This window comes from Equus asinus, chromosome 11, assembly GCF_041296235.1.
Source record: "Equus asinus isolate D_3611 breed Donkey chromosome 11, EquAss-T2T_v2, whole genome shotgun sequence".
Classification (NCBI taxonomy): Eukaryota; Metazoa; Chordata; class Mammalia; order Perissodactyla; family Equidae; genus Equus; species Equus asinus.
In genome coordinates, this window is record NC_091800.1 from 80,705,813 (window position 1) to 80,727,787 (window position 21,975).

Consider the following 21,975-nt stretch of genomic DNA (forward strand, 5'->3'; position numbering starts at 1 on the left):
AATTAGGAAAATAGTTCAAGATTTTTGAGAAGTTTAGATACTTCAGTAAAATGCAATTTTCTAAAATTAACATCTGTTTCCAGAAAAATTATTTTTTAATAAAATACTATTAGAATTTATAGTAAAAATATATTAGAAAAAGAAGTCTTTTGGAATTTCTTTTTTTCAAAACGTAACCTTTAATAATTGTTTTAGAGTCATATTTAAGTAGGTTTTCTCCCTCTTTCAAAATTAGTTCTTACTAATATTACACTTACTTGTTTTTCTAAATATCTCCCTTTTTTCAGTTTAAGAAGTTTCCACTTAAGAAGCTCTTAGTGAAATGTTATAATCTTGATTTCTCTGTTAAATGTTTCTGTTAAGGATTCAAATACACTGATTAATCGTAAAATCCACCCTAGGCATCATTTATTTAAAATTCTTTAAAAAATCTCTCCATGCATGGAGGTGCTCTTGTTGATGTTTTGTTTTGTTCATATTATTTTACTATCAAGCTTATGCATTTCCTGCAGGAAGCATCCATATGCCACGAATTAGCTAATCTGCTTGCTCTCCCTAGCTTTCTATTTTCTGCTCTGTAAAATCCTTATGATCAGTTCAGCCAACACATATTTCACACCTGTATCAGGCCCCAAGAATACAAGTGTGAGAGTTTCCAGCCGCTCATCATCTGAAGTGCCCTCTCCCGCTGCTTCGCCAGGCCCTTGCCCTCGGCAGATGGCTGAGGACCCTGGGCCGCCTTGCTGTCCCCCTTATGTCTTCCTCAACGGGTGGGTGGAAAATGTCCTGCAGCGCCAAGATCAGAACTCAATTTCTCATTGGCAGTCTCGGGAAGGGTCGGGGGAGCCGGGATCCTGGAGGGCAGAGGGATGCAGGCCTGGTCCTCGCAGCGGGAACGCGCGGGGGCTGCGCGGGGAAGGGCGGCTCCAGCCTGCCGGTCCGGTCCTCGCGGTGGTGGGGTCCTGGGGTCTCGCTAACCCTTCCTGTCGCTTCTTTGTCCCTTCCTCAGTTCTCACCCGGCCCCGACCGCACAGTGATGACTACAGCACCATGAAAAAGATTCCTCCTCGGAAGCCCAAACGAAGCCCCCACACCAAGCTCAGCGGCTCCTCGGAGGAGATCTCGGGCGGCCGGCCGGGGGCAGCGGGGGGCGCGGGCGCGCGGCACAGAGGCGGCCCGCAGCGCGCCCCGGGGGCTGTGCCGGGGGTCCCCGCGCCGCCCGCGCCGGCGCCCGAGCCCGAGCCCGTCTACATCGAGATGGTGGGCCGCGCCGGCAGCCCCGAGCAGGCCGAGGCCGTGTACGAGGAGATGAAGTACTTCGTGCCCCTCGAGGACGGCGGCAGCCGGGCGGTGGGCGCCTCGGCGTCCGCGTCGCCCCCTCTGCTGGGCGACGGTCGGAGCCCCAGCTCCCTGGAGGACTGCGATGCGAGCGGCCAGGCGCCCGGGCCCTGCAGGGACGCGTGCGACATTCCCGCCCCCTTCCCCAACCTGCTGCCTCACCGGCCCCCGCTCCTGGTCTTCCCTCCCACCCCGCTTACCTGCTCCCCTGCCTCCGACGAGTCGCCCCTGACGCCGCTGGAGGTGAAGAAGCTGCCCGTCCTGGAAACCAACCTCAAGTACCCCGTGCCGTCCGAAGGCGCGAGCCCTCTGTCGCCGCAGTATTGCAAAAACCAAAAAGGGGACGCAGCAGACAGGCCCGCGTCCCCCGGCCTCCCGGTCTTGAACGGGGCCCCCAGGCTCTCGCCGCCGCCCACGCCGCCGCCCGCACACTTCCCCTTCCCGGCCGAGCCCGGTGCGCCCGGCCCGGGGACGGCTGCCGCCAGCCCCGAGCTGCCCAAGGGGCAGCAAAAGCCGAACTCCGCTCCGGCCGCGGGGCCCTGCGGCTCCTTCTCCAAGATTCCTTACTCCCCCGGCAAGGCAGCTAGAGCCGACCACAGAAAGGCCAACTCCAACTCGTCCTCTCCGGTGCCCTACAGCCCCCCAAACTCCAGACGTCTTGGCAGTCCTCTGGACGAGCTCACCAGTCTCTTCAACTCCGGTAGGAGCGTGCTTCGGAAGTCTGCGGCGGGAAGGAGAATCAGGGAACCCGAAGGTAAGCAGGAGGGACCAGGATCCCCCTTTTGCACATTGAGATAGGTAGGTGGGTGGGTGGATGGATGGATGGATGGATTGATGGATAGACAGATAGGTGGAGGCGTATGCACATACACATATATAATTAAAATAATGTTTGAGGTGATTGTAGTGGTCATTCAGAGCAGACATCAACTTAAAACAAAATCTTATGCGAACTACATGGCCAAGTAAGTAAGAATTAATATTTCCATTTTGCAGATAGAGGCTCTTGATGTAAAAATGCACAGCACTAAAACTGGGTTTAACAAATTCTTATGACAATAAGTATTAGAGCAAGATTCAATTTTAGCAGCTGATTTCTTTTTCCTAATAATACTTCCTCAGATCATGGAAATGGTATTTTTGTAGCATTACATTGGGATTCCCATTTGATGTACAGTTCACCATTAACCCACGGTTGTCCTTCTGTCTTGCTGTCCATCTCATTTCCACCCGGCGTCTAGGAAGATTACGTATTCAGTTACCACCTTACACCTAATACCCCTCACCTTTATATTGTTTTGAATGAGGGGTTTTCTTCTGTTGGTACCCCACCTGAGGGACATTTTAACTTGGTTCTGTTCTATTTGCGTCTTCTCATTGGGCAGCTCGGCCTAGGGCCCAGTTCGAGGTTGACAGTCCTCTCAAGTGAGCTCAGCCCTAGGCTGTTGCAGCCGGAGACTGTTGCCTGTATACAATAGTATTTATTCTTGTGTCCCTATAAAAGCAGAATGTAGCTAGCAAAAATACTCTTTAAGGATGTTGCTTTACTCCTGTAAGTATCTAACCACGGGCTGCTTCATTCAGATGAGGTTGCCTTTGTGCCAAAGGCCCTGTTTTGGCAGATTCTCATAATAATGACAAAGAATGGAGTCATCTTCCAATGATGGCTTTTCTAAAAAACCAGGATATTTCCCAATGTTCTGTATTTGGTGGAAGAATTACATTAATATGGAGCATCCTCTTTTTAAGGACATTGTAACTGGTCCCTTTAGTCGTGATGTCATTAACCCAAGGTAGATGGCAACTATTAACATCCTCACTTGACAGAGAAGGGAAACTTCAAAAGGTTAAATACTTTCCTTAGGGTCAGGTGTTAGGGTTGGAATTAAAATTTTGACTTGTGATATAACATTTTATGTACTCATTAACCTGCTCTTTCTCCTAAAGAGAATACATAAATATGGTAGCTGTCATCATTTGATTAGGAAAATTACTTTAGGTACAAAAACTCTAGAAAATCTAGAAAGCAAACTGAATAAGTGAAAAGTAGGTCAAGGCTAAGAATACTTAGCAAATGAATGAATAACTTACTCTCTATTTATTCTTCAGACAAATAAGCTAATTGTTCATTTAGCTAACAATTTCTTCTTAATTATAGACCGTTAATAAATGAAATTGTGCTTGTAAATGAAATGGCGCTTGTAAGTAGGAGAATTTTGAATTTCACAAATCATATGTTTCATTCTAAGGACCAAAGTGGAATCTAAGAGAAAAACATTTAATGAACAAATTAATATTTGCTTTTAGAACTCAAAGTTTACTAAAACCTTATAAACCTCATTTTATTGTAGATAGGAATTGGGTGAGTTCTTCTTGACTCTATTCAAGAAAGCAAAAGTAATGAATTTCTGGACAGGCCTCATCATTTAGAAATCCTTAAGTCCAGGACTCAGAGCATCCTGAGAATTACAGCGAGGCCTCCAGGCATGGTGCAGGAAGTTGCTAATTATAGTTCCCTATGGCGGCCTTAACCAGGACTATTTGAGAACACATATCAAAACCTCAAGTACGACCTTGTTAATTCAACTCTAAAATTATAAAACATCTATTTTTCTACTGTGGGCTTTTACAAAACACTTTTTAATTTGAAAAGATTGGTTTGAGCCACTTATGACTTTCTCATAAATACATGAATTGGCAACTTCTGCCCCAGCACAGTAGCTGTAATAACAGAAAACTTAGCATTATGAGACCAGGTCATCCCCACACACCAGGTGACAGGAGTCCCAGCTCTGCGCTTGAGAGCTGTGTGATTCCTGATGGTCTGTGATGTGGGAAATAAGTTTACAAATTGCACGACATGTTCTCATGGGATCATACGGGTTATCCTTTCAGAATGTAACAGGGGCTAAAGATAAGATGTGGGAGAAAAAAAATCTTAATGCTGGAGCTAAGCCCTGGAGCTGCTTATATGATTATTAAGGTTTACACAGTTTGATCCTGAAACCAGTAATCCATTTCCTTCTGAATGGATCAAATGCCTGTTATTAACGATTTATTATAATCTTGGGACTTCTTCCTTTTAACGTTTTAAATTTTCTACTTTACCTTCTTTATGTTTAAAGATATCTTATTTTCACTTGAAATAGGTTTCTTACCAAATAATCCAGTGGGTGGCTAAGTCAGCCTCAAGGCTCCTAAATTAATTACAGCTCATTTCTCTCATCTGGTTGATATGTGGGGAACTCATACTGCAAATTTTGCAGAAGGTTTCAAAATATTCCCCTCACTTCTTTGGAAAGTGACCTCGAGGAGACTAAACTGCTCGTTGTTACCCTGCTATAGGTATTTCCAGTGAAAAAAAATGGACGGTGAGTTGTGCATGGGAAATGAGGTCTTTTAATGTGTAATTACCCCATTGCTACTCCATAGACTTAGCTGTAGCATTTCATAAATATTATGATCCTCAAAACAGTTCATTTTCTATAGATTGTTGGATATTCAAATGAGGCATACAGAGTCACACAAATTCTACGAGTCCAAGATGCTTGTGTAGACCAAATGTGGCTGTGCAGATGAAAGATGTGGCTGCAGCCTGGGAGGAATAAAATTAGGAACAAGTAACTATAGTGCTTACTTGCCCCAGGCATTGTTTTAACAACTGTTTAATTCTCACAAGACTAAGAAGTATCTGCTACTATTATCCCCATTTTACAGACGGGAAAGCTAAGACACAGAGAGATTAATCCAGTTGCTCAAAGTCACCCTGCTTGTGAGAGATAGGGGATGCCTTGAACGCAGTAATCCTGTCACCAGAGGGACACCTACAGAATGGTGCCTAGGACAGGAGTGAAAAAAAAACCAAAGAGCATAAAGTTTTAAAAATTCATATTTGCTCACCTGAGGTGCAACAAGTAAGAGAGTCATACAGTTTGGATGGAGAAAACCGTTCTGTAAACTCAAAAATGCCAAACATACTTCACAGCTCGTAAGAGTACGTATGTATAATTTTGAAATACCATATGGGGGCCACTTGGCCCTTAAAATTAAGAATGACTAAATGTTTAATTGTCTATGCCTTTCTAGATACAATTATCCCATTCATTCACAAAATGTTTTTTTATCAGAAGTTATAATGTGACTAATATTATTGTGCTAATTATTTCCGCTTGCTTAGTTTCAAGATTTTGAGACCTAATTCAAATGAAGGAGGAGATTCATTGGCTTGTTTAGGCCACTAGGGCGCTCCATTGCTCCAAATGGCATCACGGCGTCTGGCTGAGTTTATCTAGAACGTGAAATAAAATGAGCATGTTATTCTTCACTTATTGAAAGAGATCAGAATGATAGGACATTGACAAAAATGCAGTACGCCTCAGAAATCTGGAGGAGAAAGTGGAGGGGAGCCAGGCTGAATTAAGGAAAAGTCTGATTTGCAGAATATTTTTACAAAAAATTGTTTCATTATTTTCTGCTACTGTACATCCTTGGTTTTTAAGATATAAACAGGTGGATAAAAATGACGTCAACAAAAATAATGTACAATATTTCTTTTCATATAGAAGGTTGTTATTAAATACTTATCTGATGAAAAATCTACCTGAAAAAAATCAGTTTCAGATATAAACATTTTTGATAGATTTAGCCCTTCTGGCATTTTTACTTAATAAGAACCACTCAAGCCAAATGGACATTACTGTTAATTATAAATGTTTTATATTATTGCATAAATTCCAAATAAGAGTATTTTGAGTTTTTAAATCAGAGTGTTATATAAGCAAATTTTTACAAGATGATATTTTTATTCCATGAGGCCATTTGTTTCAAAAGAAATTCTTTTTAAAGTTGACCCTATGGAAAATTTCAAACATGTACAGAAGTAGAAAGAATACATTAGTGAGCTCTCGCCATGGCCGGTCCTGGTTCATCTCCTTTCCCTCCCAGTTGCCTCCTCTGCTACTGGATTATTTTGAAGTACATCCTAATGTCAGATCAATTTATTAATAAATATTATAAATATTCTATTATAGAAGTCCTTTAAGAGAAATAAAAGATTCATTCTTAAGTCATTTTCGTTATACAGACCAGTCGATCCCTTCAGCCTTCCCCAACAGGAGACTGCCACTCAGGACAGAAGCCTGCTTCTGGAAATCAGGGCATCATTTTTCATGACATAAACAAAATAATTCTCAGGGGTTAGCTTTCCACCAAAACAACACCAGCCTGTAAGATCTTCTACGTGGACTTTGACGACAGCCCCTGACGTCGGCGGCTGGTGCGGGTGACCCCTTCTAGTACAAAAAAGGTGTGGATTTCCAAATATGGCATCCAAACAGAACTAAGTGTGAAAGATCAGTGTTCCAAAAGACATACAGTTGCATCTTAAATCAATATATTATGAGGTTTAGACACTTCTTTGCCAGATTTAAGTACAGTTGCTTATACATTGTTTAGTAACAAGAAGAATGCTTTAAAATCACTGTCATATCATAGATTACTGGCAGAAATCTGTGACTTACTCAAGGACAGTGTTTGTAAATTGCCACTCTGCTCCTTGTGTTTGAAACAGAAGTTTCAACACTATCTTAAGTTAATCCCTGACGCATTCTAATGAGGTCACAGGATAAGAAATTGGTGGGCCTTATGCAAATCTCAACATGACATCCCGTAGGCTTCTTGCCTATACTCAGGCTGTTTTAGTACTTTATCCTGTGCAGAGCTGTTAATCTTTCTCACTCCCCACACACAGGCTTTCTCTCTCTGGTGATTTGTTTGTAGGGGTTGGTGGCCTGAGGCTTCATGAAAATTATAAAGGGCGTGGACAGAACAAGTACATAGTTTACTGATGTGTTACTGTCTGCATTCCTGCCTCCCATAAAAATCTCCCTCCCGTGAAAGTAAGGCATTCCTCTGCATTCTGGAACCACTTTGAATCAACACTAAATTTCCCTCATTTTCCAAATGAGTAAGTCCTTTGGGAAGACGAGCTTAACGTCCCCAGAGAAGCAAGTTCCCCGTTTATCACTAAGTGGATATTAGGCAAGGACAAGCTGTGTAAAGTTTCTTCCCTTGCCATGCCAATGAACCCAAGCTTTGACATAAGGAGACTATATCTCTCTGTGAGAAAAGGACTTTTTTTTATCAAGTTCGTGGCCCTTCTGCAGTAACACAGAGGATCTGTGTTTAGGACTTGCAGCCATACGTTGCAGTGCTTCTAATACCCCAAATGCCCAATAGAAATAACACATAGTTCATCTCCACTTAGAAATAGGCTTTCAATGTTGGTAAATTGATCAGTAGCCAAACTTACCAGGTCATCCCCACACACCAGGTGACAGGAGTCCCAGCTCTGCGCTTGAGAGCTGTGTGATTCCTGATGGCATAAAGTTCTTTGTCCTCTGTATTAATTGGACATTTTTTAAAAAATGCCTAATGTTTGTTGTGAATGTTTGTGATATTTGCTCACAATTTACAGTGTCTGCTCTCTATAATGCCCAAGAATTTACCCAGGGAAATTGTGCAACCAAGGGCCTGTAAACTGGACTTGCATTAACTTGTAGGGCTGACTCCCTTATAGTCATCCAATAAGTATTTGCTTAATGTCAGCCCAGGGCTTGCTCATGGGAATCCAAAAAAGAAAGAGCGAGCTCTGAGGTTGCTCCTGCCCTCTCACAGACTGTGTGGGAGGCAGACGGGGCCACCCAATTTCAATGAGTGAAATTCTAGGAGAAGGGAGAGGCTTTAGCCTGGAGTCATAAACCATTGATGGGTCCACAGCTGAGCTCCAAGCGGCCTGCGAACCCTGGGGGTTTGCTTGGACCTTGTTTGAGGAAGAGGCACAAAATGTCAGTGACCTGGGAAAGGTGAAGGACCACTGCCACAAGATGTGCCCACGGGTGTGGGTAGTGGCCCAGAAGAGGGGTGAGTTTCTGCCACAGAGTCTAGGAAAGCCAGCCACCCGCTGGGCTGACTGACAGGCGAGCAGGAAGAGCGTAGAGGAAGAGTAGTGATGGAGTTCTGGGTGCCGAGGTGGGACCATCGGCCTGGCAGCCAGAAGAAGCAATGTGTGGTGAGACATGCACGTTCAGGGCACATGGTCCTTTTAGAATATCGCCACAAATGTTGAAGGACAAGGAAAGAGAACAGAAGGCACTGCTTGCCTTGCATGGAATCATAGCAAGATCGGGGTGCCACCTGGAAACTTCCTGACAAGGCCTTGAATCATCTCCATTGTTTCTCTTCTTCATGCGGGAATTGAACACTAATTCTTAGGATCTCTCCGACAAAGAGTGCAGAGAGCCAGAGGAGGAAAATGAACTGAAATGATAGTAGCAAGTCTAGGTATGTGATTTCACACAAGGGGAGATACTCAGAAATGCAATGGAACGTTTGTTAATGGTATTCTGTTAATAATGTTGATAACTAATATTTGTAAGTGGCTTTTTCTTGTTGGCCAATCTCGGTAACGTCTCTCTCCCTGCTGGATCCTTGCCTCTGTGTGAGGTGAGGGAAGCAGGGGTTAGCATCCCCATTTACTAATGAGTAATCTGAGACTTTGAGAGATTAAGAGATTTTCCTATAATCACAGAAACTAATCGGTCCCAGAGTCAGGAATCAAACACGTCTCCTTTCTCCCAACCCCTGGATTCTTTCTCTTACGCCATTCTCAGTATCCGAAAACAATTAAAATTTTAGAATGACACAGAGCCCCTGTCTCAGAAAAGAATTCCCTTCTGAGGTTAAACATAAACTCATTACCAGGAAAGAAGGAGGTAGATAAAGCTTTTTTACCTGTCATAAATGTTCCTGAGGGACATCCGTGCATGGCTTTTAAGCTGAGAGGATATTCTTTTTGTGTATCTCCACCTGTTCCTCCTCTTGTCCTCACCGTCTCTACTTCTGCTCACCTGTCCCACAGTGTGTCCTCACAGCACACAAGTGGCACCAGGATAATTCCTTACATTCAAAACGATGTGTCCTTATTTTCTATCTCCATTTATTTTAGTCTCTCTAAGGTTTTGCTTGGGAACTGAGTTTGTAATTACTGATAAACAAACACACACTGAAGTTGTATTCACTTGCAAAATGCTCATTTTTCCTTAAGGAAGCATTTACCTCTGTAGGATATGGGCTCCAACCTTATTAATGGGGTGTCAGAGGCCCGGCAGGACCAGCCAGAGAGTAAAGGTGTCGTCACTTGTCACCTTGTCCCAGGGACGATGCCAAGAGCTGCACAGACAGTCAGCAGGGACTTTCAACAGCCACCGTGATGGGGACAGGAAAAAGACACACACTCAAAAAAGCCCTCATCATGTGTCTCTATAGCAACTTTATAAAAAAAGAAAAGCCAGAAATTCATGATTTTCTAAATTATGTGAATATAGAAACAGAGATATAGATAATGGCAACATTAGAAACATAGCTGAATAAAAACCTAAAACATAGCACACAACCTCCTGTGTGCTGTGAGGCCCTGACACTAGAGTCAGCCCACACTCAGAGCCCCTCAATAAACATTTGTTGGGAGAATATTAAAATCATAGGTCTCGTGACCCTGGTCCTTCCACTAGACCATGCCGCTTTGTTATTCTTTGAAACCCAGGAGCAAAACCAGTGGAGAGCTGTGACAATTAAATATTTAGATAAATCTGATCAAAGTTACCATTTGAATAGTATGCATTATCTTGGGAAATTACCTTAACGTGTTGGCTGTAAATCTACAACCGCTAGCATGCCAGTCAGACCAGAGGGATGTATCTCCCTTAAATAGTGCATCACTTTTGAGATGAGCCAACCACAGCAGAGAAGCCATCACAACCAAGATGTTCTGTAGTGCACCACCAGTGGGAGTGGAATCCATTGTACCTGGGATTCTGAAAAAAAGGCAGTCTTTTCAGGAGTGGATTATCTTTCATAACCAGTAAATATTGTTCATACTATCAACCCGTTAAAGCAAGCAGCTATTGTGTATTATGGTTCTCTATACTGGATTGTGAATTAAACTCCCACTGGGGGCTCCAGAGAGAAACCCAGTGCTTTATCCTCTAAGCCACTCAGCTGCTCTCCTTAAGCAAGTTAATAAAGACCTTCCTGACTATCTGCATCTCATTATTGCCACATAATACAATATCCTGGGGTTTTCTTCCTTTTGTGAAGAAATGCTTAGAAGCGACGTGGTGTGTGGAATGTTTTCCTAAAGATGGACTGGACTGGTGCCATGTTCTCTCCCTCCTTAAGAGTATTGGAAGACAAAAACCTATTTCCTAATTACCTACCAGTGTTTAGGTCCTTTATACCTACTTGAATCATTTTTATGATTAATCCTCAGATTAGCCTAGAGAATTTTACACCACCCGAGAGCTGGCTATATTCACTGTCACTTTACCCAGTGCTCCATTCCGTGAATCTCCATCAGTCACCTGGTATCCACTGTGAAAAGCTTCTCAGGCCTTTTTCTACTCTGGTTTTTACTTCTTTCTTCTTCTGGCTTCGTCCTGAAATCTGCAATGTTCATACTTAGGCACTGTACCTTTGCAGTTACTGGCCAATTGCCATTCAATAATACATGTTAATTATAATAAGACAATAAACAACAATATTGTTCATTGTGCTCCCCACACAGATGAGTAGGTCCTAAAATATGCAGGGCCCAAACCATGACAGGCAGGAGCTAGATCCGAGATTACCAAGATTTACAATGCTGCACTCACTGAACCATGACACCTGGGAATTTGTGCGGTACCTAAAATCTCTGAAAAACCTACAAAAGAGCTTCCTCACACCCAAAACTCTGGCTCATAATGAAACATACTCTTCCAAAAGAAGTGTTTGCTTTAAAAAAAGGAAGACCTGACATACACTCAGTGAGTATATCAGGGTATTTCCCAGGCAAATACGCGTTTTGGATTTTAGTTTTATTATTCTCCTTTGCTTTGGAAAGATGGGTGATCCAGGAAGAAGTGAGGGAGAGAGAGAAGACTTGGGCAAAGCAATGGGGAAAACTATCGACACCCAGGCATTTCCACGTTACCAAAAAGCAAGACAAAGCTCGCAGCCATGAAATGGCTTCCTGAAGTCACGTGCATTTGTTGAAGTTACTTTTGCTCAATTCCAGTTCTCTGATGAGATCACCAACCAGATAGGGCCCAGGTGGTTTCAACAGCAGGATGGAGGGGACATCTAGGAGTAAAGCAACTAATTTAAAGTAGGGAAGCCTCCATAACACTTCTACTAGTTCACACATCCTTTCCTGGGTAAACAACTAATGTCCAGCATCAGATCCTCTAGAGCAAAAGCGTATTGATTGATTGATTGATTTTCATGAGAATTGTGTTGACTCTATCTTGTCTTTTGATATTTAACCACTTTATATGTAACTAGTAATAAAGTTCCTCTTGGATTTTTAATAGATAAATTGCTTTAAGAATAACTACTTCAGTCCTTGAGAAAAATGTAATCTACATTGCTCCATTTCAGGGACATTAGCTTGCACTCGAGTCTCAGCATGCTGTTCTAGTGCCTTCTGGCCATCCCCATCTCCACCACATAAACCGTAACACAGCTTGAGAGGTGGTTGAATCACTAACATGTCATACAGGACAGTAAAACCCTAATTGTCAGCATTAATTTCACTGCTGTAGGTGCAGCCATGCGGGGGTCTCCTCCATTCGCTTCCCCAGACTTGAAATCATGTCTGATTTACAGAGGCTGGTACAGTGACTCAGGACAGAGGCCCTGTGCTTGTGTAGGGTGATGAGGGATCGTGAAAATGTCCTTTTAATCTGACGATCATTAGAAAACCCAGTGAGGTGATCCACCTGCTAATCAGAGAGAATTTCCATTTCTGTGGAGATTCAATCCATCCTAGGAACCCTCTGTAATGATTTTAGAAAAATATGCCATTTTTGAGATAATGCAGTGATTCTATGACATGGCTCCAAGACATGTGCCTCTTTTCAGGGCTTGAAAGGTCAGAGGTTAACTTCAGGCAGAGTGATTAATCTAGCAATAATATTTTGTATTTCTGTTTGCTAGTGCCTCAAGTTTTCCAAGAGGTTTGGAAAAATCATTAAAAAAGAAGGCGCAAGATTCACTCATTTATTCGTTTATTCAGAAATGCGTTGAGGATCTATTTTGTGCCAGGCATTATGTTAAGTTGTATGGATTTTAAAAATAAAATGAGAGGTCTGCTCATAAGCAGCTCACAGCAGAGAAACAAGAGAAATCCAGTGTGTGCAGGCAGCGAGAAACACATTTTACGTGAAGATACTATTCAGGTTTCACAAAGCGCAACTTACTTTTAATGCCTGTGAAACGCTGCATTTTTATTCAATTCATTCTACTCTTTTTCATTTTTAAATGTTTATCGTGGCCCATTAAATTGATTTTACAGCCTATAAATATGTCCTTTGAAACACTGGTCTAGAAGGAAGGATTTATATGGAAGGATTGGGGAGATGAGACAAAAGCAACCGGACAGAGAGCAGCAGCGTGCAAGGAGGCCCTCCCTCCTGCTGGCCCCGGTGTGTGCTCCAGCCTGCTCTCAGTGATTCCAGGGCATGAGGACAGAATCAGGTTGCATTTGGGAATAACTACACCAGGCTACTTGGAAAAGATTTTTCTATGTTCACTGACGTGTAAACATATGTACTTTCAAAAGGATGTATGAGAAATGATTAGTTGTGGGGCATATGGGAAGTGGAGCCACACCACCGGGTGGCCATTTGGTGGTTTCTTCCTGTGTTACGGGTGAAATAAGAACCCACTTGAGACACAGGTTAGCCTTTCCTGCACTGTCTCAGCTGTTCATCCTTCCTGAGTCACTGACATCTACCCTGAGATTTGTCACTGTCACGGCTCAAGGGAAAGTCAGTCACATGCGCATGCGGTTTGGAGGCAGGAGGAATTAGTCTTTCCCACCAATCTTCCTCCTCCGGTGAAGGACGCAATCACCAGAGCCATCAAAGAAACAGTCCATGTGGCCTGCAGAGAATTTTGACAAGAATTTATGTCTACATGGATATTTTTAATTTATTATTTCAGACCTCGGAGCTGCTAGCGAGTAGCCAGCCCATGGGGACTGGTGCAGGGCACCACCATACCATTGTTACAGTATCGAAATATCTCTGTGCCAGTTGGAAATGACTGCTGTGCTGAGCCCTCCGCGGTGACCAAGTCCATCCACTGCCTTGGCCGTCCTGGCCCCAGGCCTGCCCAGTTTCTTGGTCAAATGTTGACAGGGCAAGAACTTAATAAGATGTGTGGCTCCCGTCTGTTCTGGTTGGTCCTGGCCTGTGCTCTTTGGGTCATTAAATATTTTCGGTGGGTAAATTATGTGATCAGCTCTGAACAAGAATTTTGAAAAGGCTCAGCACAGACCACTGCTTTTTGTTTTTTAAGTTTTGCTGATTTTACTGGTGCTCTCTGAGCTGACCCGCTCACTGCAAAAGCATCAGTGAAATTAATGCTGACAGTTAGAGGTTTATTGTCCTGTATGACACGACAGTGATTCAGCCACATCTCTAGTTGTGTTGGGGTTTTTGTGGTGGAGATAGGGGTGGCCAGAAGGCACTAGAACAGGAGTGTTGAGACTGGAGCACAATCTAGTGCCCCTAAAATTGTCCAACCATAGATTATATTTTTCTAAAGGACTGAAGTAGTTATTCTTAAAGCCATTTATCCATTAAAAATCCAAGAGCGACTCTATTACTAGCTATCTATAAAGCTGATTAAATACAAAGACATAAAATAGAGTCAGTACAATTTTCATGGAAATAAGTAAATAAATAAATAGTCTTTTATCCTAAAGGGATCTGCTTCTGGGCATTGGTTGTTTACTTGAGAAAGGAAGTGGGAACTGGTCAAAGTGTTCTGGGGGCTCCCCTGTGTTGTTTTTTTCAGATGACAGGCATCACTAGCTTACCATCCACGTGACACCATGTAGGTGTCACAAATACTAAATTCTCCCCGTAAAGGAGCGGGAGCATCGCCCGCTCTACCTTTGCTTTCTGGAGAAAGCATGTACCTAAACTGAAGCCTACACTGCCGAGACTGGCAGTGCTGCTCTGCAGGCAATGCAGTCCAGGACTCCCGGGTTTACTGTACCACCTGGCATGTAGGAAATGTGAAAACAACAGCAACATAAATAACCGCATGACCTAGGAAATTCTACATGAGGAGCGGGTCTCCGGGCCCAGCAGGCCTGTTGTTTAGGTGTGCACACTCAGCTAATTACAGGAAAGGCAAGCTACCCAAGTGCAGGCAGAGGAAAGCAATTGACATGATTTTTTTCCTTTTATGGCAGGGACAGAATAGATGGGCACAAAAGGATCCAGTTAGTTAAATTTAGAAGAAAATTGGCACGGCATAATTTTCTGTGCATTTTTGGGTTCTGAAAACCTTATTTATACTGACAGTCATTTTTTAGCTTTACTATCAATACATTCTTCCCGTGCTCAGCACATATGTTGTTGAAGATATCACTGTATTTCCTGCTTCAGTTGGTGTTTTCAAGCGCAAATCCTCTCCTTAGGCTTGGCAGGGGAGTGGGTGGCAAGAGCTAAGAGGAGGGGACAAGGAAGCTTCTCCATTCTACCCTACTTAACCCAGAGGCTATGTGTTTGTAGCACTTTCTGCCACAGCAGGATGCTTAGAACACAAGTTCAAGAGGAATTCTGATCTCCTCAAGAGTGGCTATGCCATAGGGATTATTAAAAAGGAGGAATAAATGCGGGGGTCCAGCTCCAGCCTTTTAAGGTTATAGCATGTCGGATACATGTCAGGTAATCATATTTTCTCAACCCACCCATCCTTTCCAATCGCTGCAGTGTTATATTTTTCTGTTTCTTAAGTCATCAGTTCTTACAGAAATGTAACTGTGGTGGAACACAGCTGTATCAGAAGCGTGATCACAGGGGAAGCCAGTGCTCTGTGCTCAGTTCTCAGTTGCTACTAGACACTGAAGTCCTCTTTCGATACATTTCTGCAACTATTAGCAAAGGGATGGTGAAGTCTAATTCACATGGTGTAGGGTCAATTAGACTTGTGTTGTTCAAAACATACGCAAATCCAGTGTGTACCCTTCGTGAGCATGCGCATCTCCTCTTTAGTAACACAGCACTCTGCTCACGTCTTGTCCCTTGTTACACGCCCAACGGGTGAAATCCCTCGTCTTATTTAAGTTTAGGATCAGCCACTGTGTCTGTGTGAATCCTCACACTTGACATTTGTCTTTCTCTGAGGCAATATGCGAAATGTTTGTTTATGCTATCATGTATAAGAAAAAAAGTTTAATTCACTGCCTAGAAGCTTGTTCTAGCAGAAGGCGGGGGCACGTGGGAGAGCTTTATAAGGCCTTATTTGTATTTCTTCCTCATGTCCAATGATAGATTTTAGAAAAATCGGAGATTTAAAAGGCATTTTTCTTTGTAACACAGACCAGATTTGGTTAACACAGACTAGACGCCGATTTCGGGTCTAAGAGATCCAATCCAAATTTAATTACACACCATCTATGTGTATCTGGAAGCACAGTCTAGCTGTAACTTCTAAATTTCAGAAACAAGAAGTTGAGAAGAAGCAGGACCACGCCAGACAACTCTCTCAGCATTTGTACTTTTCCTTAAAGTCAAATAGGAAAGAACAAGCACAGTCCCTCCCTGCAGTAGCCTTTCTGAAGAGGAATTTTCCTATAGAGTTGCAGAATGAATTATAGCGAGCATGAGTAATGAGTTTAAAATGTATTTTCACATTTTTTATGCCTTGCATAGCACTCTAGGTATTAAATCAGCCCAACAGCTATAGTTTGTTTTTCTCCTGTGTTACTGAAACCTGGATTTTATCTCATACGTTTCCAAAATATACTCTAAAATTATCTCAAGTTAAGGTAACTAAGAGAGAAATGATGTTTTAATGCTTTCTTCTTAAAGAAACACTCCGTTGCTCATTCCTTCCTGATTCTCCTTGACCTTTCTGTGGCATTTGGTCCTGTCAGACTCCCTCTGCCATGTGAAGCTCTTCCCTCTGCCCCACCTTGCTCCCCAGCCCCATGTGCTCCTCCTCCAAGCCCTCTCTGGCCTGTCTAGATCCACTATCACTTCTGCTTAGCCTTCTGACCTTGCTCGTAGGAACATCACTTTCCTGGAAGAAATCCTCCCTACTGAGAAATTCTTAGGTCTCTCCTAGACATTTTCTTTTCAGTCCTATTAAATGCTCTTGTTCAAATAACTGTCACTCAGTTTAATCCTTGCGTATATGGCTGTCACTTCAAAGTCAACATGCGCAGCCTCAAACTCATTCTCCCCTCTGGTCCCTAGCTGGTCCTGATTTACTCCTGGTCCCTCTGCTCAAATGGTCTTTAACTCAGCTGACTCCCTCACTGCCCATTTCTTCTGTCGCCGCCTGAGGCTAAACCCTCGCCCTTTTTTTGCTTCTAATCTCTCCTCAAAGCTAACCCAGCTGTACACTTTGTTTGCTAGATTAATAACATTTTAAAAATACAGTCTTCTTCATGTCGTGTCCTTACTCAGAAGACTTGCGGGAACCCACTCTCGTGATGCTGCATAAGCTCCAAACGCCTCCCACTTCCCAGGGGCAGCGCTGTGGGCAGAGCCAGCCTCCTCTCGCTCTCCCGCGCACTCAGCTCTGATTCTGCTGCTTAACACTTTCTGCTTCCTTTCCCTCCTCCTCTCCACTTTCTGTCCATGCTTCGGAATCCAGTGTTTTCTTCTCCTGCCCACACCCCAAAGGCCCACCTAGCTGCTGCACCCCCACCCCCCACTCTCCTGTGGATTCCAGGGGCATTTTGCGCAGCTTTCATTTCAGCCCCTGGTCTTCTGCTGCCTTAACATTTGCATCGAAGGCACCATGAAGGCGAAGGCAATCACCCTTTGAGCTGAGTCACCACCTAGAAGCCTGAGAAAGGGCACCCGTTAGCATGCACCCCACATGTCCCTCCCACATGGGTTGACGTTTTCTGTGTTGAAGGCGTTAACACACAAAAACAGCCAACATTAACTCAACTGAGTAGGATGAGAATCCCACAGTGACTATTCCAGATTATTCATTCCTAAATCCCCCAAGATAGTTTACAGTCATCTGTGCTTTTTCTTCTTGTACTTATCAATTGGTACCATACATTCCTGTCACTTATTGTGTCTTATCACTCCTCTAGAATGTAAGCATTTGAGGGATCATTTCTTTTAGATATATGTTTCTAAAAGCTCACAGCTAAATCTTGGCATCCAATTTGGACTTTGTAGGGCTTGATAGATACTTGTTGAATTAATGCAGGAATCTCCCAGTTTGGAAGAGCAGTGTGGTCGTCTCATTTCTCACCACTCTTTCCTGCTACATCCAGCTCTCACGCGCCCCCTGGAGGGGCCACCAACTCAAGGACATCTCACTCTTTCCTGGGGATGGACCAACCACTATGGCCTTTGCCCCGTTTTTTCCAGCTGTTGATTTGGTGTGAGCACTTGTCACGGTCACTCATTATACCCGCCATGTTTCCCTAGCTGATCCAAACTTATTCAAGAAAGCTTCTCTCTTCCTGGTAAGAAGTTTCTCTCCTCTCCTGAGGAATCTGCATTCTTTCCTTAGCTTCCATCTCACTACTCTCCCCCAACAAAATCCTGCCTCCATTTCTTCTTCTAGACACATTGCCTCACAGGAATTTATTGACACCTCTCCTATCTGGGTAAACTTGCAAAATAGTCCTGTGACTAGGGCGGAGTTAGGATTCTCCCTAATTCCTGAGGACATTGCCCTGAGGGTCTGTGTGAAACAACACCCACCATCAAACAGAGGCTATGTTGCCCTGTAGCCTTGTTCTGTGATTTCTCACCCGTTCTTCTCCCAGTGAGTGTGGACTCCCCAGGGGCAAGGATTTGATCAGACAGATTTCTGCTAGATCTCTCTACGCCTGGGACAGGTTCCATTTTTTCCAGACATTGAAGCTTATATAATTAGGGTCCAGGGAGTGCGGGCTTCTTTAAGAAAAAGAATAAAAATGACAAAAATTTAGGGAGTAAAGTGAACATTTATTTAAAAGTAGAATATAAGTCAGAGCAAAGTGTGTGTTTACAAAAGCTGCCAGGTACACAGGAGTTAACTGCATTCATTGCCTTGCAAGTGGCTTTTGCAAGAAGGGGTGGGGTCTGGAACCTCCACTCACTTGACTCCTGGTCAGCCTCCCTCTTTCACCTCCAGCCACCAAGATTGCAGAGCCAACACTTACCAAATTGATTGCAATTTCCTGGTATCAGAAATTATAAGGCCATGTAAAGCAAGATTTTAAAAAATGAAATATGTATGAACCTTGCAGATTGGTAGAACAATAATGAAAGCATTATTAATGATATTTAGTAGGACAGTAGTGAAAATGTGAATCTCACACCGTGGGTGAGGAATACATTTAAATATCTCCAAGTCCTTTCTCCCACGAGTTAACACTCAGGCGGGAAGCAAACAGCTCTGGCCCTTTGAATAGGTAGAAAAGTTTCACCTCCCACAATGTGAAATTTTCCTTACCTCATAATTTTGAATAAGTAGTGATTAGAACTCAAAGGCGTGTTATTAACAATGGGAATCCTGTCATATGTTTCCAATAATCTCATGTAAATGGGGAAAAACTATTAATGTGATATGTGATTTCTCCGTAATCATTCACATGAAGTTTTTAGTTAGTAAACTTGTCAATTATTTTAGTTACAAAAAGTGTAGCTCCTTTAAGAAAACAAAATTTCTATAGCAATTTGTTGTCATAATTCAATTATTATTCATTCTATTTTTCTCTTTCTTTCAACAAATATTTATTGAGGCCCTACTGTGTGCAGGCACTGTTCTGGGCACCAACACTGCGCTTGAGCTCCTGGTGCCAACATTCTAGAGGGAGCAGACAGAAAATAAACCAATGAGGGAAAGGTAGTGTGTCATGCGGGAAGAAGGACGAGGCAGAAAAACTAAAGCAGGGAGTGGGGACGGAGACAGCCCTGGGTGGGGAGAGGGGAGCTGTTTTCTAGAAGGTGATCTAGAAGGTGGGCCCTTTCTGAGAGGGGAGGTTTGAGCGAAGCCTGGACAAGATGCAGGAACCCTGTGCTCTCCCCGGCAGAAGGATGCAGGGGCGGCCTGTGGCAAGGGGGCAGTTGGAAATGAGGAAGACCAGCAGGGAGGCAGGTCGTGGAGGGTGTCTCAACCTCTGGAAGCCTTGGGACCTTAATCTGAACAAAATAAGAAAGGAGTAAAGAGCCTTAAGTGGAAAAATGGCATGATCTGACCCAGCTTATGTACGCCTGAAACCAATAGGATGTTGTATGTCAATTATTCTTCAATTAAAAAAGCAGAGTTCTCAACCTCGGCGCTATTGACATTCAGGGCCAGATGGTTCTTCGCCGTGGGGGGCTGTCCCGTGCCCTGCAGGGTGTTTTGCAGCATCCATGACCTCCGCTGGCTAGATGCCCGTGGCCCCCCCTTCCCCAGTGCGACAAGCAAAAGTGTCTCTAGATGTTGCCAAATGTCCCCTGATGGGCAATGTCCCCTTCTATTGAAAACCGGTTTTCAGAGGATCACACCCACCTGGTGTGATATTTTCGATATATCAAAACTAACGCAGGATTTTTTCTTTTTCTTATATTCACATTTAGAGATTTGCTAGAACTCTCTCACTAGACTAAGATTCAGCTTAAATGTGCCTATACTGCATACTTGTGTTTGATAATCATAGCCTCACGTAAAGGCCAAGACTTTATCTTTGAGTCAGATTCGTTGTGATTCATTTCTCCCGTACCTGTAAAAACAGCACCAGGCTGGGGTCACAGAGAAATCCCATTTACAGCCTAAAGGAAAACATCATGGGTATTTGACTCAACTAGGATTAGGAAGCGCCCAACCAGAGGATGCCACTGAGCTACACAAACCACTGATTTCACAAGATGAGGAGATACAGAATGACGCAGACACACCTTGAATCATTGTTCAGGATTTCGCAGTACTCACTTCTCTACTTGTTTGCTTTGATTCATTGAGAGTCTCAAATATTTTCTTTTGGTGTGACTGACTTTTCTTTGCCTTCAAAATACTGATGGCCATTGCTTGGAGGCATGAACGGGCTTGATATTTTATTTGCCCTGTACTGTTCCTTTGAAAAGTCTCCATAAAGCATGCCTCTTGTACATGCACTTTTATAACTAAGACATCTCCAAACTTAATGCCAGTGTCCACTTGATTTTTTATTGTTGTGATTCCTTCAGTGCCCACCAACAGGATAATGGGTGTATTTTGACGAGGGACGTTGCAACCGTTTGTGCACTAACCTGACACTTTACAGCAAAATCAGATTATTGAGTTTCTGCAGTTGACAGTCATTGTGGCTGAATAGGGAAATTAACAAGTTGGGGCACAGATGCTTTTACGTGTTTGGATTTAACTTGGAGTAAGGGCGTTTATGAGCAGAGGCTGACACAGAATTTAGTAAGCCAAGAACCCCCTTGGTAATAGTCATGAATAAGGGTAACTCCAAAGTGAGGACACCAACATTGATTTCACAACTCTGTTTCAGTGTCTAGGGTACAGTTTTCAACCTACAGCTCCCAATTCCTTACCACAAAGGCATAGATGATCAAATAAAGCCACAGAAAAGAAGCTGCCTTATGCTTTACGTCAGCCAATGCACCAAGGAGGGCAGACTTTACACAGAGGGGCCAAGTGTAGGAATGAGTGTGGGTGGACAGTGGAGTGCTATGTGCTTCAGTCTGGATCGAGCTGCAACACTGACTCATCGTGAAATGTTTGCACATAGATTAACCTTCCCGAGCCTCAATGACTTCATCTCGAAAATAGGCGTAATAGTGACAACTATTTGGAATTGTTGTGAAAACAAGGGCTAAGACAAGTCCCACATCTAGTGGGAGACTGGCGAGTAATAAACACTAAGGAGATGGTAATTGTTATAAGAGCAATGTGAATAATTATCATTAGGTTGGCCATTAATTCTTAAGTCTTATGTTAAGAAGGTCTTATTCCCTTATTCCAATCCAGAGCCATCCTTGAGTAGACATATGCTTTTAAGATAAAAGGATAGAGAAAATTTTAGTGGATAATGTAAGGATCACAGCCTTATTTATATGACAAATCTAAAAACATTTCTTGGCTATAATTTAACCTGCTGATTGGAAATATGAAAATACTTTATAAATTTCAAGAGCAAAGTTGGAGGTTTTGACTATAATTTAAATGCGTCAATTGTTTAAGAGAGAGAAATCAGTTATGAGGGAAGCTAGCATCAAATATTCATACCAAGAGTCAACAAGTGTCTCAGGATTGAGTCTTGCACCAGCAGACGGAAGAGGACTGTCCCCGTCTACCCAGCATGGCACTTCTCACCTCATACCCTTTGGTACCTCCCATTGCACTGAAAACAAAACCTCACCTCCTGTCCAGTGGCCTCCCTCCCTGCCCTGGGCAATATGCCCACTGCCCTTTCTCACCTGCCCTCTGCTTCCACGTGCCCGACTCATTAGGACGTTACTACCTGGCTCCTTGAAAAGGGTGAGCCCTTTCCTGCTTAGGGGGCTTCACACATGTGGGGAGATCTCTTCCTACACAGCCACTTCTTTCCCTCCTTCTTCTCTGAAGCCAAAT

General features: G+C 43.3%; 1 protein-coding gene across 4 annotated transcripts in view; it reads left to right on the forward strand.

The window, feature by feature from the left end:
* The window catches only part of MYO16 (myosin XVI), a 599,178-nt gene that overhangs the window by 531,807 nt on the left and 45,396 nt on the right, over positions 1–21,975 (forward strand). For all 4 annotated transcript variants that reach the window (XM_070520138.1, XM_070520137.1, XM_070520139.1 and 1 more), the window contains exon 32: positions 1,010–2,092. In XM_070520138.1, coding sequence (XP_070376239.1) covers positions 1,010–2,092 — 1,083 coding nt within the window. The remainder of the gene's footprint in view (positions 1–1,009; positions 2,093–21,975) is intronic.